This window comes from Bubalus kerabau, chromosome 1 (genome assembly GCF_029407905.1).
Source record: "Bubalus kerabau isolate K-KA32 ecotype Philippines breed swamp buffalo chromosome 1, PCC_UOA_SB_1v2, whole genome shotgun sequence".
NCBI classification, from domain to species: Eukaryota; Metazoa; Chordata; class Mammalia; order Artiodactyla; family Bovidae; genus Bubalus; species Bubalus kerabau.
In genome coordinates, this window is record NC_073624.1 from 90,081,220 (window position 1) to 90,107,397 (window position 26,178).

A 26,178-nucleotide genomic window follows, 5' to 3' on the forward strand; every position below is an offset into this window, starting at 1 on the left:
GGATAGATAGCAGCTCACAGCTCTATCTGAGAAGTTCTCTCCAGTGGCTAGCCAGGGTGTCTGACTGCAGGGGCTCCAAGTCTCCCTGTGCCGGGTGACTGCTGGGAGGGTGGGGCCGGGAGCAGGCCCGGCATACAGACCTCCTGGTCGGGCTTGTAGAGCGCTGACGGCAGGAGTGGGCACTGGGGCCCTCGGCTTGTAGCTGCTTGCTCTGTGCTAGTCTTGCCAGGGCATCTGCCCACAGAACCGAGCGTTTCACAAGAGCAGGAAAAAGAACCAGAATGCCAGAGTGGGTGGCTTCAGGGCTTCAGGAAAGGCCCATGGGCCTTGGCTTCTTGGGTGGGGTAGGACGAGAGAAGTGGGGGTGGGGGAAGGAGAGCCTGTGGTGGGTGTGAGTGGGCAGGGCAGGAAAGGGAAGCCGGTGGCGGAAGATGGCGCGTTCCCTCCAGAGCTGAGGTAAACCATACCTAGAGGAAGACTGGGCGGAGGCCACGCCCAGGTTACTGACTCACCTACCCAAAAAGCTGCCAGCCCTCCTCCCACAGAGGGTGTCAGTTCAGACCCCAAGAGATACAGCCAGATGGGAGCCGGGAGGAGCACGGAGCACCCCATTCAAGGCAGGGTGTGAGACGCTAGCCTGGGAAGGCCAAGATTAGGGACAGAGTCCTTCCTGTTCACCTGAAGGGCAGGCACAGGACGCGATGAGGCTGGGGTTGGGGGGACGGCTCTGGGTGCCCACAGGGGTGCTTTTCAGCCCCACAGGGCTCTCATAACCCTCTGTGATTCTATGACATCACTGTCCTGCTCAGAAACTTCTGAATCCTTTCTGCTTACCATGCCCCACCTGAAGCCAAGATTCTTTGTGATTTCCCTTCTTCCTAACTTTCCAACAGTACTATTGCCTGGAAAGTCCATGGATGGAGGAGCCTGGTAGGCTGCAGTCCATGGGGTCGCTAGGTGTCAGACACGACTGAGTGACTTCACCTTCACTTTTCTCTTTCATGCATTGGAGAAGGAAATGGCAACCCACTCCAGTGTTCTTGCCTGGAGAATCCCAGGGACAGCGGAGCCTGGTGGGCTGCCGTCTATGGGGTCGCACAGAGTCGGACACGACTGAAGCGACTTAGCAGCAGCAGCAGCTGGGGTCTTGACACAGCAGCTGGTCTAGTTGCACTGGGATTGCTGGCCTGTGAACATGATCTGCTTACTACTGCCATGGCCATTTCCCGTGTGCTGGATGCCTGTCCAGATGGGTCTTCTCTCCCCAGTAGCCATGAAGATTTTATCAGTTCCCCAGCACCCTGCTCACACCCTCTTGTACCACAAAGGCTTCTGTATTGCCCTGATCGGCAAGGAGCAATGTTTCCCACACACAATGGCACCCGATCTTTTTCCACTCTGTCACATTTATGGTTATAGGTTCCAATAAATACTTGCAATAGAGAGAGCCTAAGTTCAAGGTCTTCTTTACTGGAACTGCAGGGTATCTAAGGATGGGGGCTGCATCTTACAGTGCCTATATCTCCCATGCCAAGGCTAGCCCAGTGGGGCATCCTCAGTGGTCTGATGCGCTGGAAACCCAACATATCAGCACTGACTGTACCTACTGTGTGCTGGCTGTCCTCCTGGCTCTGGACGTGCACCAACGATGCCCGTCCCCTACAATTTCAGAATGGCACACTCCACCTGCCAGTCCACCAGATCGCTGAGCAAAGTTTACATTTTCAAATACTTGTGACAAGTATTTTCAAGACAGAACCCCTTGTAACGGAGCACCTGTAACATCATGTAACCTTTGCTTGATGATTCAGAGGCATCGTTCTGAATAATGACTGGACTTTGCAGGAACAACGTTATGACCTCAGAACCATATGGGTCTGTTTTTCGGCACTGTGTGACTCAGCCTGCTATGATTTTGAGTTCCTATGTTAACTCTTCCAACCAGTCTATCCCACTGTCTTAAGCTATGTGTTGTCTCTTCTTACTGGAGTGTACCTTTATCCTCCTTAAGAGTTACTTCTAATCTGCTGGGAGCCAGAAACTCTGGTGATTAAGCGGTATGTCATAAAAAATACCGTTAATAAATACATTGTTAATAAAAATAAAGTTGTTTTTTTTTAATGTACCAAGCCCTATTCCAAGTACTTCTTACATATTAACTCACATTATTTGGTCCTTATAATAACCCTTAAGGCAGATGCTGTTATCCTCATTTTACAGGTGAGGGGACCTGAGAACCAGAGAGGCTATCAAGCTTGCTCAAAGTCACGGAGCAGACAAACAAGTGGTAGGTCTGGGGTCGGGTCTGAGCAGTCTGGCTCTAGAGTCCAGGGTCCTGACCACTACTCCACGCTGCCTGTGACTATCATCAGCTATGAATGCTCAGCCAGACCCTGGTCTTCAGCTGTGGAGTCATGACAGACGAGGTGTTCTGATCCACCCGAAGAGTGCGAAAATAATGATTACATAAAGTAGCAAAGCTTGTGAGTGATTTACTTATAATGTTAAGAGATTTGAGGTTAACCTTATGGCATTTCTCCTCTCCATCATCTCTAGCAAATAGCGACCATCACCCTGTTTGCAGCACTAGAGGAAGAAACACTAAGATCTGCTGGTTTCAGATGAAGGCTGCCAATCCATGGACCTCCCTGCAGGCAACGTTGGCAGGGGACGAGGTAAGCTATAAGCCTCTCACATATGCAGATATTGTTGTGACTTATAAAATAGTTCATTTGCTTAAAGGGGTTGTTAATTCCATAGAATCCTTAAAAAATTATTTTCTCAATAAATTGCTACTAAAAATACCACTACTGTCATGTAGGAGAACACTTCTTTGTTGTTTGTTTTTGTGTTTTTTCAGCTTAAACAGTAGAAATGTATTTTTCACTAGGAGGCACATTTTGAAGTTAAAAGCCCACTGATGGGTTTGTCAATGAATAAAGGGCATGAGTTGTGTACATGGACTTTGTGAAATCCATATGGCTGCTTAGTAGCTTCTCAATTCCTGTCTGACTGGGCAAAGGGCTTTGCTGAAGTTAACCCCATGCAAGATGTTCCCTAATTCCATGAAGTCTATGATCAAGTTAGGGAGTCAAGATCTGAAACCACAAGCATCTTAAAAGCATTTCAAGTTGCCAAAGGTGGCCTAAGGACAACATTAAGTAAACAGACAAAATTTTTCCAAATGAATGACATTGACAATATCAGATGTGGGTGATCTTCTTGATCTGTAAATCAGTAGGAGATGCAGAGATACAAAGAAGCACAATGGGGAGCGAATATTCAATCATTCAACACATATTTATGGAGCACCTACTATCAGAGGCTGTGCTCATGATGGGCAGAAAAGATGTCCATGTATAAGAATATTAAACAAGTTCACATGTGCAGGCCAGGTCTACAAGAGGCCAGAACTCAGCTGTGAAATGTCTTGGCTCCAAGGACATCAAGTCAACCTGGACTTGAAGAGACAGAGAGAGTCTTCAGTAAGAACAAATTCTCTTCAGTCCATCCCTTAGGGCCCCAGGCCTGGAAATGCAGAGTGGAGGAGCTCTGGCCCACTGAGGAGGGTAGGGGAGAGTGGAAAGGGGGACCAATGGGTTATGCTGGGGTGGAGCCCACAGGCCTGGCCTTTGGAAGCACATAGACCTAGATTATTAGCTTCGGAGGCATGATATTTTAGTGTCTCTGAGATTGCCCATCTATTACAAAAAATAAAAATAAAAACAGAAGTAATTACATATTCAGAGATTGTTGTCAAATTTTAAGAAGAAGGTGCTAGTGCCTGACACTCATATAGTAAGTGGCCAACAAATGTTTGTTCCCACATGCATCCCTGCTCCCTTCCCATGCCTCCTGTAGGGACAAGCCACCTGTTCATCCCCACCAGAAAGGAGCCTGGGTTTCCAGCTTCCTTCAACAGGAGCCCTGGGGTGTGCTGTGGTTTTACTAATGTTGACACTCAGTTGTCTCCAGGAGGCTAGGCTTTGGGGATGACAGCCAGCCTGGATAGTCAATAAGCAGATCCCCTAGGGATTGATCGGAGATGGAGAGTTCCAGGCCAGACATTTGACAGGTCTCCAAAAGTTTGGCTAAACAGAGGCAGGAAATAGAGCTCTTCCCAGAGGACCTTCCTTTTGGGGCAGTGGACAGAATATGTTCAGTGTTGCCCCAACATTTCCATCTTACCTGGAGCTCTGGGGCATAGACCCCAAGAGCTCAGCGCTGCTAGCCCATCCTGAGCTCAGCATCCTTGCATTAGAATGGCGAGAGGGGTGGGCACTGGGCTGCCCTGAGCATAGAGCAGCGTGGGAGCATGGGGCTCTGTCACAGGGACTGAAGCTGAGGTGGGGGTGGCTGAGGCACAAAGCTGACTGGAGCTTGGGGGTGAGCATCCATTTCTGGGTTGCTGGACCCCCTACCATGTGGCACTCCTGGGGCCAGGGCACCCTGGAACACTTGAGACCTGCTCATCATGGTGGATACGGTGCTCTCCATGGGGACCAGGAGGGATCTAGGAGGGGACAAGGAGCTGGGTTCTAGTCCCAACTTGCTTTCTGACCCCAACCCTGGTGCTTTTGCTTTTCTGGGTTTCAGATGATTTCTAAGTGTGCTTTCTGTTCTAAGCTGATGAACATCTCTTTTCTTCCAAGATACCAGGAGAGGCACCTCTGGGACATCACTGAGGCTGGCCCTGACCAGAACTCCTGTGGCAGAGCCTTACTGGATCCCAGGTATAAGTCTGGGCCATTCTTGGCTGGCTGGGGCCTTAGGATCATGGCTGTCTGCCCTGTGGGGGCTGTGTGCTCGGAGTGGGCAGGGGCTTCACTTTCTGCATCCTGTGTCCAGCCCAGCACCTTGAACAGAGCAGGCTGCACGGAACCGGCATATGAGAAGCCCCATGAGGCACCCAGGCCTTGAGCCTCCACGGCTCCAGGATAAACAGGAGAGGGGTGGGGCAGGGGACCAGGCAAGGAGTGATCCGCCTGCCCAGGCCTGCCTGCTCCTGTGGGGCTGAGGAGGAATGAGGCTTGGAAACTTCTTCTAGCACTGCCAGTGTTGACTGGGGAGTTGGGATCAGGAGAGGGTCCGTGGCCCACCGGAAGACAGCCTGTCAAAGCCTGAGGAGGCTTCTGTTTTCCTCAAAACAAAGAATTTCTTTCTCACCAAGGAGGAAATTTCCCATCCCCTCAGCCCTGTCCTGTGGCTTTTCCCTTGTTCGAGACACATCTCGCCTGTACCCACCCACCTACACACACCCAGAACGGGCCCCATAGCCAAGATGACCTCCAGGTCTGGATGCATCTGAGTGCCTCTCTTGAGCTTCCTCAGCCCACAGCTCAGCAGGACACCCACACAATCACAGATCCTGGAGAGGATCAGGGTACAGAGCACAGACAGGGGTGAGCCAAGGGACAGGGCAGGGCAGAGTGTGCAGAGGGTACCCATGCTCAGGGCAGCTCAGTGCCCTTGCTTCCAGTCCAGGGAGGGCCTGGCCAGTGCTTCCCCAGGTCCACTGGATTTAATGGCGTCTCTGGTTACCAAGTAACTCATACTAGAGCTCAGATGCAAACTCCAGGAGTTGTTTTTAACAGTGAATCAGAATATGTCAACCTGTCCCATTGGTCCTCTCCTGCAACCCCAGAGCTAGACAGGAAGTCCTAGAAGATTGCTCGTCCTTCTTCATCTGGATCTAGAGGTCCTGCTAGAGTTGGTGTTTCCCCTTGCAGGATCTATCCACCTAGCCCTGGGTATGTGCTAAATCGCTTCAGTTGTGTCCGACTCTTTGCCACCTGGTGGACCGTAGCCCACCAGGCCTCTCTGTCCATGGGATTCTCCAGGCAAGAATACTGGAGTGGGTTGCCGTGCCCTCCTCCAGGGGATCATCCCAACCTGGGGATTGAACCCACATCTCTTACATCTACCAGCATTGGCAGGTGGGTTCTTTACCACTAGCGCCACCTGGGAAGCCCTAGCTCTGGGTACCAGCCCTCAGATTTGCTCACTGGGCCAGACTGACTGGAAGGCTAGGGTGGAGCAGAAACAACCCCCCCCCCTCCCCCGCCCCGACAACCAGGCTCTGAATATTTCTTCTCCCAATCTATCCTGCCTCTTCCCACCCACAGCAGCCCTATCCCCCAAAGCCCAAAGAACCCTGGGGTCCTTGAGCCTCATCCTTTCCCCAAAGGTCTTAAGAAAAAGGTTGCTGTGAGAATAGCGATGAAGTCTCAGAGGAAGATTAACCTAATGGTGGGGACTCATGAAGGCAGTGCCCCCGTCTGTCCCTCCTCACAGGCCTTGCACCGGAGAGGCGCTTTCCAGGCCTCTGGGACACACACACAGATCCCAGAGAGGCTCACAGGGCCCCTTGGACCTTGGAGTTCCAGCCACCCTGCCTCAGGCTGCGGGTCCCACTCACGCCGCAACTCGGGGCCCCAAATCATGGCAACTGCAGAGGAAGAGCAAGCGGATCTCTCTGGCCAAACGCACAAAAGGCGGTGCCTTCCCCTGACCCCGCCCCCGCCCCGCCCCTACTCGGCCTTTCCGCGGAAACTCACATTCCTTCATCATGCCGATGTCAATACAGCGCTTCAGCCGGCAGGCCTGGCAGTGGCGGCGGTTGTCCTTGGTGATGCGGCAGTCTCCATTGAAGGGACAGGTGAACAACGCCTTCCGCTTCATGCTCCGCCTGCGGAGAGAGAGCAGGGACCCTCCGCTGGGTCACCCACCTCGCAGCCCCTCAGCCCTGCCTGCGTGAGAGAGCCTGTGACCGTGAGACCTGCTGGCCAAGCCCCTGGCTCCAAGACTCCTAGGGAGAATGGGCGCCCAGCCAAGCCCCTGGCCCCTCTCAGGGGCCACCCCTGCCCAACCCTCTGACTTGCCATGTGTGCCAACATGCCCTCCTCCTGTTTACTGCTGATTCTTCCCCCATCCTTGCTTTTATTTACCTTTAAAGGCCTCTACTCCTCCTTCTCTTTTTTATTACACAGGAAATACAAGTGAATTAACCTAACAAAAATTTTTTTATAAATACTGAAATCTGCAGAGCAGCTTTCACTGCCTTTAGCTTTGTGTGTGTATGCAAGACCAAAGGTTCATTTTCCTAATTCTGGCTTTCTCCCCTGCTGCCAGCTACAGCACATGGGACTTTTATGAGGCTGCATAGAGGCATCTTGGCACCCCACTCCAGTACTCTTGCCTGGAGAATCCCATGGACAGAGGAGCCTGGTGGGCTGCAGTCCATGGGGTCGCACAGAATCGGACACGACTGAGCGACTTCACTTTCACTTTTCACTTTCATGCATTGGAGAAGGAAATGGCAACCCACTCCAGTGTTCTTGCCTGGAGAATCCCAGGGACGGGGAAGCCTGGTGGGCTGCCATCTATGGGGTCGCACAGAGTTGGACACGACTGAAGTGACTTAGCAGTAGCAGCAGAGGCTATCTTCCTAGAGGTTCCTCTTATAGTGAAGCAATTTAGCAAAGAATAAAGACTCCCAAGTTGGGGTCTTAGGAGTGTGAAAGTGTTAGTCACTCAGTCATGTCTAACACTTTGTGACCCCATGGAACTGTAGCCCACCAGGCTCCTCTGTCCGTGGGATTCTTCAGGTAAGAATACTGGAGTGGGTAGCCATTCCCTTTTCCAGGGACTCTTCCCGACCCAGGGATAGAACCTGAGTCTCCCACATTGCTTACCACTTTACTGTCTGAGTCACCAGGAAGCCCAAGAATACTGGAGTGGGTAGCCATTCCCTTCTCCAGGGGATCTTCCCAGCCCAGAGATGGAACGTGGGTCTCCCGCATTACAGGCTGATTCTTCACCATCTGAGCCACCAGGGAAGGCCTTAGGAATGTGAGTTCTTAGCTTCTTGGATACTGTTTCATCCCCAGAAATTCAAGGAGTTGATGAAGCTGAGCCCACAGGCAGAAGGTTCCAGGCAGCTGGCCCTTGAGAACAGCTCAAGGCAAAGGACACGCAGTCATCTGGGAAACAGCCGCTGTTGGCTTTGGACCTCAGCCCCTGGTACCCTCCCATCACAGCCCTCATACCCAAGGGGCCACCAGCAGACTGGGCAACACGGGGACGTGGGGGTGTTGGCTATGTGGTTTACCCCCAGCCAGCCTCTGCAGCGACCCCCCAGGGAAAGACTGCATCCCCAAGATCTTGCCTATGGAAAGAGAAACCCTTTCTCCTTGTGCCTGCACACATTTACCGCAGCTTCCCAGAGGAACAGAAGAACATGGAAGCACCTCAGTTAGCCTGAAATGAGACCCATCTGTGTGTTCCAGGACCAGATCCCCCTTCACTCCTTTCTCTCTTTCTCACCTGGTGGTTCCTGAGGTGCCACCTGTTACCATAAATGCTCAGGCCCCAGAATGCCCGTGATCCTCTAAACCTACTTAAGGACCAGAAGTTTCTAATTAGAGCAAACTCTCATTTCCTTTTTTTTTTTTTAACAGCTGGGCATTTTGCCTGGGGTGGCTAGCTGAGAGGCAGCTGAGAGGCTTCCCTGTCCTCCCACCCACTGTCTTGTCTGGCTCACTGTCACTCTGTTCTTTTTCGAGAGCCATGGGCACCAAAAAGAACATGCATCATGGTACCTCTAGACATGCGAGCCGAAGCCTCTCACAGCCCTGCACTGGGGGCCGAGAGCTTCTCAAGGCCCCAGAGGGAGAGGGCCCCAGTGTCCTGTCGAGGCCTCTGCTTCCTCAAGCTCTGCGGGCCCCACCTCTGACCCTCCTTGGTGGGCACTTCCCTCAACTGCAAATTTGCTTGGAAAGAGAGTTTGAAACGTCATCCTTTTCCTTTCATCTTTCTCATGCTGCAAAGCTGAGGCCTCACCCGGGAAAGCTGGAGACGGCCGCTCAGCCCGACTTTGCCTGACAACAGGAGTGGACTCCACAGAGGCTGGGATAGGACTCCGAGGGGTGCAGAGCTGGGTTAAAAGATGCTGGGGGCGGGGGCCCGTGTCCTTGCTTTCAACCGTGTACTCGGAGTATGAAGCCCAAGAGAACTGAGATAGAGAGAGAAGGAGGAAGAGGACCAAGACCATGACGAGGAGAGAGAAGTAAGAGACAGGAGGAGGTGGAGTGGGAGAGGAAAGGAGGGGGAGAGGAAGGGAGGGAGAAGGATGTGGTCAAGCACACGACCTCACAGCAGGGCTCAGGCCAGGGTACGAATGCAGCCTGGGCTTCTCACCCTTTGCCACCCCTTGTCCTGGAACCCACCAACCTTGAATTATGTCTCCACATTGTTTGAGCATAGCAGAAAGCAGCCTATGAATGCATGGAGCTCTAAAATTATTATTATGAAAACATGCAGTAACCAGCCCTCCCTCAGCTCATCTACAGACAGAATCAGAGGCAAGGAGCTGGATAGTGGCTGGGGAGACAGAGGCTGTGCCTCGTGAAGAACATCATCATGCTCTGGGCTGTGGGGTTCAGCGTCCGGGGCAGGGGGTGGGGGCAGAAACGTCCCTCACCAACTCCAACAGCAGACCCAGGCCCTTCCTGGAGCCCGGGTTCTGCAGCCAGCCCTCAGGCATGTCGGCTGTTTCCCAGGACCATTTCCCTGGGCTCCGAGTCCTAGCTCGTCCTGTTCTGCCGCCTTCTAAGGTGCAAGCCACTTGCACACGTGTGGCTGTCATCTGGTCTCTGCCCATGAGGAGTCAGGGCAGCCAGACTGGCCAGCTCTGGCTCTGCGCTTTGTCCTCAAGATCCAGACCTCGCCCTGCCTTCCTCCCAAAGCTAATTGCCTGTGAGTTGGTTTGGTTTTGAGAAACAAGAGCCTCAGGTTTCCATGGGAGCCCATTTCCTCAGAAGCGCTCTCAGCCTCATCCTCTGGGTGGTTGGCAATTACACCCCAGCTCAGGAAAGGGGGGTAGTGGTAGTGCAACCAGGCTAAATATAGATGCAGTTTCTAGAAAGCCGGGGTGAGAGAGGACATTGACCGATTCTTCTGCCAGAGACCAATTCATCAAAACATGAGACAGGCAGCCCACAAAAGCATCAGGCGCCTGGGCCAGGGTCTCAGGCCTGGGACAGGAGGGTCCTTCTTTTTTATTTTTATTTTTCAGGAGGGTCCTTCTTGAGTAGGTGATCCCTGCCAGCAGAGACACACCTTGTAATGCCCAAGACCAAGTGCTAGCTCTGAGCTGTGTCTCTACTGCAGCTCCAGTGTCAGAGAAATTCCAGAGCCTGGTCCAGGTGCAGGCTCCTGCTCGAGCTCCTGATATTAAAGGTCTGTGTGGTCTGATAGTGAGACCTACGGGGCTCACTGTGTGTGGTGACCACCAGGGCTTCTCAGCAGGTGAGTTAAAAAAGAAAAGCCAACTTTAAGGAAAGGAAGGTTGATGGTAAGGCGCACAGGCCTCTTTTGGAGAGCGCTTCAGCAAGACAGGTATATATTGCCACATGGCAGTTTTGTTCCAGACCACCATGATAAAGCCAATATAGCAATAAAGTGAGTCACACAAATGTGTGGTTTCCCAGTGCACGTAAAACTTATGTTTATGCTGTATTGTGCTCTGTTAAGTGTTCAATTGCACTCCATCTATAAAAACAATGTACACACCTTAATTAAGAAATACTTTCTCCCTAAAAACTATTAATTATCATCTGACAATGCAGAATTGCCACAAGCCTTCAATTTGTAAAAAAAAAACACAACATTTGTAAAGTGCAATAAAGCAAAACACAATAAAACAAGATCTGCCTGTGTCTACCAGTATGTAAAGTGCATGGAGCCTTTATTCATACAGTAAAGCCATTTCCAGGAGTTCATCCTGGAAATGGGTAGACCAGTCTCATGTAGGGACCTGAGAACTGGATTGGGAAGATTTATTTTTCACTTATGTCCCCTTTTGAACTGTCTACATCTAAAAAGAAAAAAAAAACATTCACAGGAGTTATTCATAGGACCAAATACAGCAACAGATAAACACCACCCTTTATAACTATTTTAAAAATTTAAATGAAACACAGGCTTTGGTCACATGGATCTATTTGGACTTACATTCTAACGTACAACCTTGGACAAGTCACTTAATCTCCCCATGTCTCAGTTTCCACATCTGTAAAATGGAAACAACCCTACAGAGAGGGTGTTGTAAGGATTAAGTAAAGGAAGCAGGACCTTTACTGCACCTTTTGTGCTTAAGCACTAAATAAAGGGAAGGGAGAGGAACTGGCAGGCAGGGGCAGTGGGAGGGAGTGCTGACGGGTGGCTGAAGACAGCAGTGTGTGACCTTCCCATACGAATCTGAGACCCTGGAAGCAGTCAGCACGTCTCCACTGACTCTCAGCATGGATGGTGTGGGGCTCCACAGGTAGAGAGGCTCGAAACATATCTTTGCTTCATGTGTTGTTGCTTCTGATGTCTAGACCCACAGCCCTCTGTGACTTACAGCGACCAATGTCCAGTTTCTCTGAGTGCCAATCAGGTCCCACAGAGTTCTTGACTGACACGAGGGTCTCTAGAGCTCCCTGGACAAGCCCTTGCTTTCTCATATCTGATATTTAACTCCTGTTTGGGGACCTTTTACCAGAGACCCTTGCTGACACATCACAGTTACATATGTTCCAGGTCCCATAAGAGAGGATAGGAGAGGACTATCTGTTCTCAGAAACTGCAAAGGAACAGTGATTAAAAGCACCATTTATCAAGAGCCTTCTCTTCCAGCACTTTACATACTCTCTCTGAGGCTCTCAACAGCCTAGTGGGATAGGTATCCTCCCAATTTTACAGGTGATACAAAAAGGCAATGGAAAGTGAAATAATTTGTTTAATGTCACACAGCTAAAAAGTGTGAAAACTGACATTAGAATCAAGATTGGTTGGATTCCAAAGTCTCTGGGATTCTTATGTAATATGGTCTTTAACATGAATCTACCATATCTTAATTCCAGCTGAAGCAGGTGTCAAAAGTCTGTCCCCCTAGAGTCCACAGGCAGGAAGCAGGTGCTATTTGAAGGACTCATGTAGGACAGAGAAGGACAGAGGCAGGACCCGAGATGGGCAGGTTGGAAGTGGGGGTGACCTCTGCCCATCCTCCCCATGGGCACCTCTATTGCCAGGACATAGAGAGGATTCCCAAGAAGCGCTGAGAGGGAATTCACACCAGTGAGCCCTGAGGAGAGCTGGGTTCCTAAAGAAATAAAACTGACCAGAAAGAAATGTACGACCTTCCTCATGTCCAGGAAGCTGCCTTTCTTGACACCTCCAGTGGCGTCCCCTCTCCAAATATCTGGCTTCTCCACCCAAACTTCCAAACATCACTCTTGGCTGCTCTGAACATGATCCCCCTCATTCTCTTCCATTCACATCCTTGAGCAGCTGCCAAACTGACCTGGACAAAGTTCTCTCTAGCAACACTGACCTCTTGGTGACTGATTCACTTGTCCAAGGAACAACCTGAGCGGCCACTTCTCGCCTATCGGTTTACTCTACTGCCTTTAAGCACTTTGAGTCGCTGGACACCTGCCCCATTTCTCTGCCTCCCTTCACATCACAGCTCCTGCAAATATCATTTGGGTGAACTTCCTGAGAGCCAGAACATTCCTCATGTTCCTGGATCCTCACCAGCCTACACTTCCCCAAACCTGTCATAAATGAGGTCCCTGAGCACCTCGGGGCTCACAAATAAGGAGGCATTGCTCCACATCGTCTTTGTCAGCTTGGCGCTTACTGCAAATATCAGCTTCATGGAGTCCTGATGAGGAGGAAGGCGACAACACAGAGAGGCAAACGGCAATCTGTTTCTCAGGCTTGCCTTTCAGGCAAGGATTTTAAACTTCACCATATTCTTCATTCTCTTCATCAAAGGGGTCTTTCTAATTTTCTTCTCATCTTTTGCACCTTCCCTTATATTAGAATTTGGACAAAGCCATTCATGACCAGAGATTCATCCACAGATCATCACTCACTCTCTCTCTATATCTTTATCTATCTATCTATCTATGCTTTATAGTAGATCTGCATATTTTCCCCCTGTGGCTCTTGCTTATGATTTGGTTGTTAACATTGTTCAGTCATCTAGGTGTGTCCTACTCTTTGCAACCCCATGGACTGCAGCACACCAGGCCTCTCTGTCCCTCACCATCTCCCAGAGTTTGCCCAAGTTCATGCCCATTGCCATAGGTGATGCCATCCAGCCATCTCATCCTCTGTCACCCTCTTCTCCTTCTGCCTCCAATCTTTCCCAGCATAAGGGTCTTTTCCAATGAGTTGGCTTTTTGCATCAGGTTGCCAAAATATTGGAGCTTCAGCATCACTCCTTCCAATGAGTATTCAGAGTCTTCTCCAGCAACACAGTTTGAAAGCATCAATTCTTCGGAGCTCTGCCTTCTTTATGGTCCAGCTCTCAAAATCATACATGACCACTGGAAAGACAGTAGCCTTGACTATACAGATTTTTGTTGGCAAAGTGATGTCTTCGCCTTTTAACATATTAGGCTAACATACTACCAAGACATATAACCATCTAGAAGCCTGTCCATGCCAACCTTCTATTCTCACTGGAAATAGCATCTTTCTCTATGGATTGCATGTATTCCAGAGGAGCAGGAAGTAGAAACAACATGAAGTGGCTTGCAGGAGTAACTGGCTGGCAGTTGTCTCTAATTCTTGACCATAGGTCAATAGAACCAACCAACCCCCATAATCACACTTTGGTGTGATTATGAGTCTTAGACTTGCTGAAATGACCACAACTCACTTCTAGAGCAATTTAGTTTGATTTAGAAGTCAATCGAAAACTAAATGGTCAAATGGGCTTATATCTCAGGGGTTAGAATATAGTCAGTGGCTCAACCCTGAGGTAATGCTTTTTCCTTGAGAACTGCTCTTGCAGGGCCGAGAGAGCTTCTGGAGAGCAAGGACTTGTGCTATCTTTGTGTTCTCAAGGATGCGGTACCCAACACAGAGAAGGACCTCCTCCTGACAGAGGCCTTCCTACCCAGGAAGAGGATTCTGCAGACAGATACAACTGACAATGGAATTCTCAAACAGCTATTTGAAATAGACTAAAGCGGAAGATTATCAAATAGTATATAGATGAAGCAGAGGAGGAGAAGTATGTGGAGGGGAGAGAGGAGGAGAAATTACGTGCAGACAGTCTATTCTTGTTCTTTGTGGTAGTTACATTCAAAAAGCCACCATGGATGCTGAGCTAGCAAATATTGAATCATCGCTCCTAGGAGAATTTGGATTAGGTTCCTGTGAGCCTCTGGTCACAATGCCTTCATCAATCCATCAGTAAATAACTTCGCATCATGTGTGGCATCTATTTAAACGTACCTCATTTAATACATGTTGTTGACTCATTAACATTGAACTCACAGCCAACAGCTCTACAGCCCACGTCTAAACAAAGCTTGTCTAGCATGTCTTTTCTCTGTAAGGCACCTTCCAGCTTTCACATGCTTAGGAGAACCTGAAAGAATTTCAGCACCATGCTTGGTTGCCACCTTACACATTGAAATCACTATCAGATGGTACAAAGATGCAAAAAGGATGGCACTAAACAGACCAAGAACAGGACACTTGTTCACAGGGTGAGAGTTGAAACAGAAGGCAGAATGTCTGGCTCAACCTTGCCTGGGAACGTGTGCAATGAGAAGAGGAATTTTTCTCCACTCAGCACGTGTCCGGAAACACTAGCGCTGCAAGTATTGATCTGGGGATGACAAGTAAAGTTTACCAGGTCGTCAGATTTGCAGATGTGGACTCCACAAACAATGAGGATCAACTGCGTGTTTTATAAAACGGAATTCAAGCCAAACCACGACAGAGATGCTGGCTCTTCAAAAAGGGCAGCTTGGGCTGTCATCAAGGCAGAGGCAGTAAAGTTATAAGGTAGACGGAGGACAGGGAAGCAAGATAAAAGCAGCTTGCTGACCATAATGCCAGGCCTTGCAGGAGGGAGTAGTGGCCATCAGTCAGCTCAGACTCAAGGGGCCTCAGAACAGTGGCTCAAGGCAATCAAACTCCAGGCCTGCCAGTTTCTGCTGCAGAGGGCAGGTGAGTCAGGAGCCTGTCTTTATAGAGCCCAGGGGTCCCTGAGTTGTGGGGTGACCACCGCACAAGTCCTGAGGCCTCTGATTCACACTGCCCTCAGTGCCAGTTCAGGGAAATAGATTCCTTGTTCTGGACTTGATTTGCTCTTTCCTCTCTTTGATGGAAAGCCCTGCCATTAGCTTTACTCACCCCCAGCAAGACTATTATATAGAAGCTCATTTTTGGCCGCCTTCTTCCAGGCTCCATTCTGTTTCTCTCTCCAAAATATGCAAAATGCTAACTTCTCCTGGTTTTGAATCCCACCCTGCCATTCCTCACTTCTCTCTCCTCCCTCCCCGGCTCCAGGTGGGAATAGCCTTTGTCCAGCTTTTCCAGGACTTTTCCATACAATTTGCACTGGTACTGCTGGGCCTACATGAAAAGAGAAGAGGCTGCTCGCAGAAAAACTAGCCTTGACCAAACCAGAATGCGTGTGCTTTCCTCCACACTCTGAGGTTAGCTTTCCAACTTTGATAAGCAAGTCGTGGTGCACAGATCAAGTAGGGAGGTCCAACTAGGGATGTCATTTCCCTTGTTCCAGGGGATGGTTTGATTTGGATGGTGGCCGGAGGGGAGAGGGTGGGGGTGCGTGCTCTGAGGCCAAGTTCTTGGGCCTCCTGGAGGCCATGACAGTCTCTTGGACTAGGAAGCTCTGATCATCAATGGTAGGAGGTTCACTCTGGAAGGGCATGGGTGGGTGCAGGGGGCTGTATGTCAAGGGGTAATGGAAGGATGGGGGTTCACATGAACTGCTTCCACCTAGGAAGCAGTTGGGCCAGAGGACCAGCTAGAGCTGAGGGCAGAGGAGGAAGAAACAGCCCCAGGGGGCTGTGAGAACGGGAGTGTTTCTGGGCCTGGCGAGGAAGGAGACACAGAACACACAGGGTCTCTTTGCGGGAAACCTTGTTCCTCACCCTCTACTCCTCGCTCTTGCAGGGGACTCACCTGAAGAAGCCTTTGCAGCCTTCGCAGGTCATAGCGTTGAAATGGAAGCCGGTGGCTCGGTCCCCACACACCCCACAGATCCGGGGCACATTCCGGTCAAAGTCGCCGGGGTCAGGTAGGGAAGTGCTGGCCGCCGTCGCCTCCATGGCTGCAAGAACAGCAGGCGGACATGAGGCCGCTGGTAGCCCTTCTGCCGGAAGCTCAGCAAAGTCGGGCTGCTCCCCAGGGCCCAGTCCTCAGTGGGATCCTCAGCGCCCTCCCTTCGTGGCTCTGGGTACCACCAGCTCACCCTCCTGAGACTGCCGGCCATGAGCAGAAGCGGGTCTCCCCAGACAGGCTGGAGCACGTCTGCAGGGGGCGCTGTGGCGATGCTCATGGCGTGGCCTGGCGTCAAAGCCTGGAGGACCAGAGGCCGTGTCTGGCGCCTATGGGCAGGGCTCCTTTGGGTGAGGGGTCCCGCCTCTCTGCGTCCCACTGTCCTCATCTGAAGAATGCGTTTTACTTCACTGGGTGTGAGGAAGGTTCTTGTGAATGATACGCACACCACTGGCCTCAGCTATACCTCAGCAGTGGACCTGCTGCAGATCAGAGGCCTCTTTGCCCAGGGTCCCCTCCAAAAGGGGGGGCCTCCAACAGCCTTGTACACAGAGGGACACCCTCAGCCCCTCTATCCTTGAGGGCGAGGGGAAGAGGACAGATTACCTGCCTACAGCAGACCCTGTCATGCCAGCTCCAAGCAGCCCCACGGCTCAGGATGGACAGCCTGGTGACCTGGCTGTCCTGGTACCAAGGTCATCAAAGCCTTTCGCCTCCCCCTTCTCCCTTACAATTTATTGAATGTAAATTCAACACATTGTTCTGAACGTCCTTCTGAGTAATGTGAGTCGTATACCAGGAACTAATTTTGTTTTCAGAGGCTGCTTTTATAAATAGGCATTATCATCTAGAGATGGATTTCACACTTGAAGAAGGAGGGGAAAGAGAGGGGACAAAATATAATAGCTCTGGGAGAGTCTTCTGAGGAAGCAGCTGACAAGCCTTCCCTTGGGCAAGCCGGGACCTCGGCTTCACCTGCTGCCTGCAATCCTGCTGGCTGCTAGCTCAGGGCTGTCTGGAGTCCCTCCTGCCTGGTGACAGCTTTCAGACGGGGCTGCCTCCCAGTTTTATCTGAGTCCTCACAAGGGTCACTACAGGTTTAAGTGCCTTGGCCTCAGGACAGAAGGAAATCAAGTGAGAAAGTCGGTGGCGAGGGGCCAAGCACCCTACCCCCTCCCATACCGCAGTGCCACGTCATCCCACTGAGAGAGGTAGCTTCCAGGGGCCCTTGGGGACTCCGAGCTTCTTTCCAATGACTAGGCCCTTGACCTGAGCCAAGGTACATCAAAGACCAGGAGGGTCTTTTTTCAGTCCATCTCCAACTCACTCCAATGAGGCAAGTACTATTATCATTATTATTGTTATTATCATTGTTGTTACGGCTTGCGGCATCCCAGTTCCCTGACCGAGGTTTGAACCTGTGCCCCCTGCAGTAGAAGCATGGAGTTCCAACCACTGGACCTCCAGGGAAGTCCCTTGCAAGTACTACTATTATTACTTGTTACAGATGAGGCCCAGAGAAGTCCAAACATTGAGGTTCTCTAGCAACTAAGAGTCAGACACAACTGAGAAACTTCACTTTCTCTTTTCACTTTCATGAATTGGAGAAGGAAATGGCAACCCCCTCCAGTGTTCTTGCCTGGAGAATCCCAGGGACGGGGGAGCCTGGTGGGCTGCCGTCTATGGGGTCGCACAGAGTTGGACACGACTGAAGCGACTTAGCAGCAGCAGCAGCAACTGCAGTTACCAAATGTACAAAACAAAGACTTAATATTGCAAAAAATAATCCATGAAGAATTTTAAGCTAAAGGAAGGAAGTGGGACTGATAAGGACAGGTACAGTCAGTCTGAAGGGGTAGAGGGTCCCTGATCACAGACAGACCTAGCAGATCCTCCAACTTTCTCTTTCAGCTTTTCTTTTCCTGGGAACTTTAATAACAGTGACCCTGTTGCGCAGCCCAATCATAGCAAGGTTGATACTTGTTAAGCTATAATGTTTTTATATACACACATGCACAGAGACAGAGAGAGAAACACTTTAAAAAAAAAAGAACAAAGAAATGATTAACAGAAACTTTTGATGCAGTGAGGTTGGGGAGGACTTGCAGAGGCATTACATACTAGCCATATTCAATTTCTTTGAGTGGTAGGTACTATGGTGGGTATGTGTGTGTGTGTGTGTGTGTGTGTGTTTAGTCACTAAGTCTTGCCTGACTCTTTGCAACTCCAAAGACTGTAGCCCACCAGGCTCCCTGTTCATGGGATTTCCCAGTTAAGAAAACTGGAGTGGGTTGCCATTTCCTTCTCCAGGGGATTTTCCAGATCCAGGAATTGAACCCATGCTTCCTGCATTGGCAGGTGGATTCTTTACCACTGAGCCACCTGGGAAGCCCATTACTACTACTACTAAGATACTATTATCTGTTTTATATGCTCATCTGTATATATAAAACATTGCCTAATTGTTAAAACAAAAATAAAAGAGAGAGTGCCCTTAGTTTTTCAGCCTTGTCCCCACAACCCTTAGGAAGTCTATGCTGACTCCAGGCTTCTGGAGCATGACATACACATCCAGAGAGTGGGCAGGGACCCCAGAGGCCCCAGGAGGAGAAACTGTCTAGGATGCCTGTGGCTTAACCCTAGGTCAGCTGAGATGTTGCAACTCCCCGTCATGGTGATATTGCTACAGACTGTGTCATTCAGAGGCCAACATCTGGTGGATTTGGTGGAAAAAAGAGAAATTAAGTGTGGGGGTGGAAGGAAATCGGTCAAATCAGCCTAACAAGTATTCAGCATCATCTGGGCTCACAGAAGATGTGATGACGCAAGAGAGTTGCAGAATGTGACAACACAGCACCGCAACCGTGCCTTCCTGTAACAGGGTGACGTCAGGAAGCTTGCTGGCCCCCGGAGTGGGGCCCCAGGCATTGGGTTAGGCCCAACCGAAGGCTGGACCCAGCAGCCAGAGGCCCACAGTGAGCAGGACAATTTCAGGTGAACTAAGAGACAACTCAGCCCGACCTAGGGTTACATGCTGCTACCAAGAAGCCAGAACCCAGGACCAGAGTCCAGAGGTGGAGAAGAGGTCTAGGCATCTATGGCCTGAGAGCTGGTAGTGCTAGGAGTGAAGGGGAGAGACTGTGGAGGGCAGGAGAGACAAAGGAGATGGGAGTTGGGCTGGAAATACCACCTTGCTGATGACCCCCTGGGGTCCTGGCCGGGGTGTCTGCAAGCCCCTCCCTCTGAGCCCCCACCCCGACCTGGGCCCAGCTCTGGGTCTCAGCTTCGGGCTGCTGTGGACTCTGCTGACACAGGATGCACCCACCCACATCTGACAAAGGCAGGGAGTATCTCTTCCTCCCTCTGACCACCGCCTTCCAATTTGCCCCCATTCAACATCCCTGCCCGCCTCACCCCTCAAAAACAAAAAGCTCAGAGGTTGTGGCTGAGGAGGAAACACCCACCTGTAGGAGCAGGGGGACAGGGAAGTCAGGCCAAGGGGTGCCCTTCTGTGAGGGTTCGCAGATACTTCCAACCAAAAGGACTCTGAAATGAAAAAAAGGGAAATAAATGCTTTATGTACAGCCCTGTGTTGATCTCATCACTGGAGCTCTAGAGGGCCCATTAGGGAGGATGTGAGCCTCTTTCCAGGAACTTTGGTCCTCCGAATGGAGACTGAAAACAGAAGTGATCTGTTGGGGGCAGACGTGCCATGTCATCACTGGCAGGGCTGAAGGGGCAGGAGTCCAGCTGGCAGCCGGGAACCACCCTGTCTTGGTGGGGGGCGTGAGCAGCATCCAGCGGGAGGGCAGGTGGAAGCAGCTTCCTTGCTGCAGAGGGTGCCAGGAGCTCGACTGCTCCCGTGGCCCCCACTCCAGGTTTTAGGGATGCTTGGAGGAGCAGGGCCAGAGGGTGGTCTGGCAGGCTCTGGAGGGTGGGAAAGAGACCGGCGCCTGGGCGCTGGGGACAGTGCAGTCAGACCTGGCCTCTTGGGATGGCTTTAAAGACAGGTGTCTGGGGTGTATGGTCTGTGGAGCCCGGGTGTAGGTGGAGCAGGTGCTGCAGGGGTTAAATACAGCAACGCATGGCTTTCAAACAGGATGTTTTCTGCCACTTTTAGCTCTTTCCCAGACATTCTCAACACCCCCGGCCTTGGCGAAGGCTGAAGGTGGGCTGACTCTGGTGTCCAGACTCTGGGTCTTAGTGGTGTGATGGGTCACCAAGCTGGGGCTGGTCGAATTTCAACCTTCCCACCTTCACCCACACCCAGTGCTACTTGTCTACCCAGACGCGCACACACACACACACACACACACTTCCCCCCTTCGCTGACACCAATAGGAAGTAGCTTGGGAGATAACAGATACACAGGTGTCTGACCCTGAGCCCTGGAAAGGCCTTTAAGGCAAACCCCCCAATGGGGAAGGTTCAGACTCTCAGCTTTTGTTTCTCTGCCTCCTAGTGGTCCGCCTAGGCAGGGGGAGGGACAGCCCAAGAAGCATCCAGACCTGGGCTCAGTCCTGGGACTGCCAGCCCCCTAACCTATGTGCCCCCAAGGAACACTCGAGGAGAGTGTCAGTGGACCCTACTGAGATAACGTGGACATGGCTGACCCTCTCCCAAGGATCGTGGGTGGAGGAAGGATACCTGCAGGGCACAGATATGTTGCCACTGCCCCCAGGCTCTCCTCTGCTCCCTCTGCTTGTACTGCCCAAGGCCCCCAGCCAACCAGGCTCTTCAGGATCCTACCCCACAGCCTTGGCAATCTCCCCGACTCCTGGCTTGCTCTGCAGGAAGTCTGAGGTGAGGGCCAACTGGGTATAGAAAAGACCACTGCCCTCAGCCCCTAAGACACTCAGAAGTCAGATCTGAGATCCAAGTAGCTCGCCATCCCTGAACTTACAGAGAAAGTGTGTGTGTATCTACCATGTGCCAGACTGCTAAGCTTCCCACCTGGGATCTCATGTAACCTCCTAACCGTCCTGCAAGATGCAGAGCAGTCCCATTTTACAGATGGAAAAACCAAACTCCAGGTAGGGCACTTTGAGACTTGCCCAGGGTCCCACGGCCAGGCCAGCAGTGAAGCCAGGGACCAGGCAAGGATGGGCTGCCTGCAATGGCCGAAAAAGGGTGGCCCTCTTCTCCTCCCCACTCTTCCAGCCCAGTGATAACCACTGGCAGGGGTGCTACTACTCACTCCCACCCTGCTCCAGATTCCTCCTGTGCACTCACTCATTTAATCCTCACAACAACCTCTAGGCATGGAGAAACTGAGGCACAGAGAAGATGATTATCTTTGGAGCCCAGATTTGAACCGAGGCAGCTGAGCCCCGCATCTCCACTCTGCCACCTTTCCTAAGGGACATAGCTCAGTGGTTTCCTCCCCTTAAGCCCTGGACTCCCCTCACCCCCACAAAGTCAGGGAGGAACAGATAGGACCATCCCCAGGTCACCACGGAAGAATGTCATGGCTCTTTTCTTCCCAAGGCTCCCAAATCAGCCAGGATCTCTCTTCATCCTGGCAACCCTTTTCATCCAGAAAAACCCCCATCAAAAGGTGGAGCTCTCCTCCCCAGGCAACTTTGCACTGCTGGGTGGTCCTTATAGGAAAGATGGTCCTGTAGGTCCAAGTTCACGGAAAGTGGGGCAAAGACACAGGGTAAAAAAAGGACAAGTGGAAAAAAACAACTTAATACTACCCCCTTTGCCACATCATACAACCCCCACCCCAATTCATGTTCTGAGTGTGAGAACATCCCACTGCCTTTGCTGGGACTGTCCCCAGAGCCACCCCCTCCTGCCCCTGCCTTAGAAATACCCATGCCCCTAGCACTGAGCCTCAGAGAAGCAGAGGGGTAGTGGTTCAGCTCTGCAGAAAGCCCCTGGCTTCCACTCCTCCAGGCTCTGCATCCCACATCAAAAGCCCTGCCTGAGTCTGACCCCAGGTCTGACCCTGCGTTAGCAAGAAATGAGGAGATAACATATTTCCTTCCAGTCATCGAAGCCGCAACCACCGCCTCTCCCACACGTCTGCCCAGCAGCTCACACAGCAGGCACCCCATCTTCCAGTGGCTTCTGCTGGATGGATGACCCCAGGCAGAGTTTCGCTTAGGACAATCTCCTGGGGTTGGGGCTGCAGGGTGTCTGGAGCAGAGCCCTCATAAGACAAGGATCAGTTTGCCGCTGGGCCAGGTTTAACTCTGCTGCTGTCACTGAACCTCCTCGGACTCCTGAGGGCGGCAAAGCTGTGACTCTGGGAGGACCAAGCAGTGGACAGAGGTCTGACCTCTAAGGTCTTTTCCAGGTCTGAAAGTGTGCAACTCCCAGGCCAAATTCCCACCATGATGAGGCCTTAAGATCAGTCAGGAATGAAACTTCTTCACTGTGTTCTCTCCCGACCCTCCAAGGAACAGGTGAGGCCCCTTCACCCTCAGATGCTAAGGCCCAGGAAGAACAGGAGGGATGTGGCCCCTTGCAAGGGTCCTGTGGGGACTGGGAGCCCAGGAGCGGGCTCCCCGCTTAGCTGCGCCGGGAATGGACTGATCAGAATGGGCTTTCTAACTGTGAACATTAGCTCAAAGCTCCCTCTCCTTCTGGAAAGAAATGGAAAGCTATGTGATTTCCCAGCAGAGGGGGAGAAAATTCCTTCTCTTCCTAAAATTGGCACACATGGAGTCAACCACACATCGGGCTGTCTCTGGAGGGGGTGAGCCTGTGCACACGCCAGCCACAATTGCACATGTGCTTATGCGTGCACAGCCTTTTCTTGTTGCTTTCATTTCATCATCCTTGCAACTCTGCCCACAGAGTGCCGAACACTGTATGACCTACCCAAGTTTTTACCTGTCATCTCTTCAATCTGGTATAATTTAGGCTCAGCTTAGTCTCATGGCCAGTTGGGGTCATGCTCTTTCTTCCTTCTCTCCCATCCCCAACATATACCCACATTATTTTTCCAGAACAATCTCAGCATTGCCTTCCAGAAGAAGCTGAGAGGAACAGAGTGGACATGAGAGCAAGGGGAGAGGAAAGTGCACTGCAGAGTTAGAACTCGGCCTAACACTTTCTTCCCCCACCATCCCCTCAGTTCCTACACACACACACACACACACACACACACACGGTGAGAGCGTTTGGAAATTATATTCTGCAGACTACAATGTCCAAAGTAAAACCCAATGGATACCAGTCATCTCAGAATATCTCAAGATTGAAAGGAAACTTAACATCACCTAGTCCAACCATTTTAAATCCCTTCTATAATATTCTAGCCTGTATTTAAATATCTTTTCTGTTGGAGAACTATCTCCCAGGCCAACCCATTCTCTTTGGATGGCTCTAGAAAGTTTTTCATTATGCACAGATGAAAGAGCCCCAGGAGTTTTCAACTACTGGTCCTAGACCAGCTCTTCACAGCCACCTAAGATGAATCTCTCAGGCCACTCCCACACGGTCTCTTGAGGAGGGGTCGACAGGGCCACCATATGACAGTACCACACACAGTAGAAAAAGTAACCCATTCCTCACCTGCTGGAAAATTGTCATGAAAAAAATAGAAAAACTCTGCAAAGTTTATGATGCAAGTGAGGTTTCAGGGGAGAAGCAGAGGAAGCTAGCCTGGCTACATTTCATTTTGATTTAGGCTTCATACACATCCCAGGTATGGTCATGATTCCCACCAGGGCAGTGAATAAGGTGGTCAGTGCAGACAGTGTCTGCCTCCTTGGCCTTCACCTGGAAAGAAGCCTCCAGCCTAAGAAAAGGGCCTATGGAAGAGTGTGAGTAGCTATATAGCCTCTTCCAAGCTTTTCTGCCACCTCCGTCTCAGGCTTAGCTATTTCCAGGGGAGGCTGACCCCCAGCACTGTGGCTCTAGGAACAAGGTTGAGGTGGATCAAACTGTTTAATTTCTGACTGAAGCATGGTAAATTAAGTGGCTGATGACCCAGCGGTTTCAGGAATAACTTTTCTTCTGAAAGTGCTTCTTAATTAACTTTTGGGGGACTATACCTCACTCTCGAGAACCTGATAAAGGTCATGGACTGACTGACCCCTACAGTGTCAAGAGGTAGTGGGTCACTGCACAGAAACCATGCCACAGGCTCCCACTCTACTGGACATTCACCAAGACTGTTTCTCGGCCGACTGTCCTGTCATCCTTGGGAGAACTGGCAGCTTCTTGGTGCTGAGCAGGACCCACAGGCAGGAATCCACGAGGTTCTAGGCAGTGGAACAGGAGATTCATAGTTTACTTAGATATGTTTCCACTTCTTATCAACAATTATTCCTGCAAGCTGCTTTTTTTTCCAGTGGAAACTCAGCCCTCAGCTTTGTCAACAAGATCTCTGGGTTGATTAATGCTCTCCAGGTAACTTCCGGAAAGTGTGGGCAGTGACGGTGACTAGTGAAGCATAGGGAACCAGCCCGTGAGTAGCTGTAGCCCAGTGTCTCTGGTTTCCTAGCAGAAGAAAACTGAGACCCCCACAGGGGAAGCGAGTGGTCTTCCTTGCTTTTCTTCTGGGATCAATGCAATCTCTATATCACTCAGCCTCTTCCTGCACTGCAGGAAAGGTAGTACCCAAGCCCCAGGTCCTGCCAGCTCCAAGCAAGATATTCCGGATCCTTGGTATCATAGCCCTTGCTCAGCTCCACAGTCACTTGGCCAGCCTGACGCCTTGGCCACCTGACTACCGTCCCGCTTCCTCCAGAACCCCTCCCCATGTCCTGATCTACAAATAGAGACGTGAGCGCTCCCGGGTCTCAGGCGGTCACGGGGACCAAATTCTCCACGCAGCACTCAGCACGGTGCCCAGGACACCAGAGATTTATATGTTTGCTCTCATTATTACAGCAGTTACTGTTGGTACAGCCACGAAGAGTTCAGGACCCAGAGAGGTCAGGAAGTCTGCTCTCGATCCCAAAAGCCCCACCCCAAACAAACATTGCCCAGAAAGCCACATTTCTTAACTGGGAAAAAACCGACCACCCCACCCATTGGCTGTGGCTCCCAAAAATCTGGCTGCTAGGGACGGGGAGAATGGGTTGCTCTCTTCTCTCCCCAACAAGCAGAGAAGCTGAACTACACATTTGGACTTTTCCTCCACAGGGAAGATGACACCGTGGCTACCAAAGTGTCACCAATTACTAATCACTTCTGCTCATTGCCGGTCCTTTTCCTCTCTCACCCAGAGTCTCTCTCCTACCTCCTTCGTCGTCCAGGGCTTATCAAGTATCTGTTCTCTCCTCAGTGGGACACTGGCTCAGCATACCATGGCATCCCTGTCTGTTCTCAGGGCAGTGGCATTTCTTCACCCCACTCCTGCCCCTCTGCAGGCAGCAGAAGGCTGCAGAGGCCAGTGGCTCTGTCATGGCCCCAAACCTAGGCATTGAGCTGGTTCTGATTTAGTGGACCTGGACTCCTGACTGCTCCCCACTCTTGGCAGCCCTGGAAAACCACTCATGGATCCCAGGACAGATTCTGAGGCCTGTGTCAGAAATCTACGAGGGTCCCCAGGTTCTCTGAGATAGGCAGGGCTGGGTAACTCTCCACGAGTCCCATGTCGAGTCCCATGTTAGTGTGTATTAGTCGCTCAGTTGTGTCTGCTTCTTTGTAACCCCATGGACTGTAGCCTGCCAGGTTCCTCTGTCCATGGAATTCTCCAGGCAAGAATACTGGAGTGGGTAGCCATTCCCTTCTTCAGGGGATCTTTCCCACCCAGGAGTTGAACCTGGGTCTCCCGCATTGGCAGGCGGATTCTTTACCATTTGAGCCATGAGGGAAGCCTCATTTACCCAAAGACATCCTGTCTGTCTTCAGCATTATTTGCAAGGAGGTGAACATTCCTCCTGTATTCCTGAGGCTTCTCAGGAAGAGGCCAAGCTGGGAGGTTCCCGTTTACTTTCAAGGGCAGGCCTAGTCACCCCCAACTTGCTCCTCAGTTCCCATGTAGAATGATGTCCTCCAGAGAGCTTTTCCAGAGTTTCAGTCTGGTCAGAATTCCAGCCATCCTGCTGTGTAGACTTCTTCTTGGGGATCCTACTGGAGGAGCAGGGAGGCCATGGCATTTCTTCTTGGCCTTTCATT

The 26,178-nt window shown here is 51.1% G+C and overlaps 1 protein-coding gene across 2 annotated transcripts in view; it reads right to left on the reverse strand.

The window, feature by feature from the left end:
* The window catches only part of VDR (vitamin D receptor), a 63,018-nt gene that overhangs the window by 14,048 nt on the left and 22,792 nt on the right, over positions 1-26,178 (reverse strand). Inside the window, exons 2-4 of one of the 2 annotated variants that reach the window (XM_055581922.1) lie at positions 19,560-19,641; positions 16,000-16,147; positions 6,558-6,688 (exon numbers count right to left, since the gene is read on the reverse strand). In XM_055581922.1, the coding sequence (XP_055437897.1) occupies positions 6,558-6,688; positions 16,000-16,145 (277 nt within the window). In that variant the 5' untranslated portion in view covers positions 16,146-16,147; positions 19,560-19,641. Of the gene's footprint in view, positions 1-6,557; positions 6,689-7,694; positions 9,098-15,999; positions 16,148-19,559; positions 19,642-26,178 lie in introns of those variants that run through there. The other variant, XM_055581928.1, reaches the window with a different exon arrangement.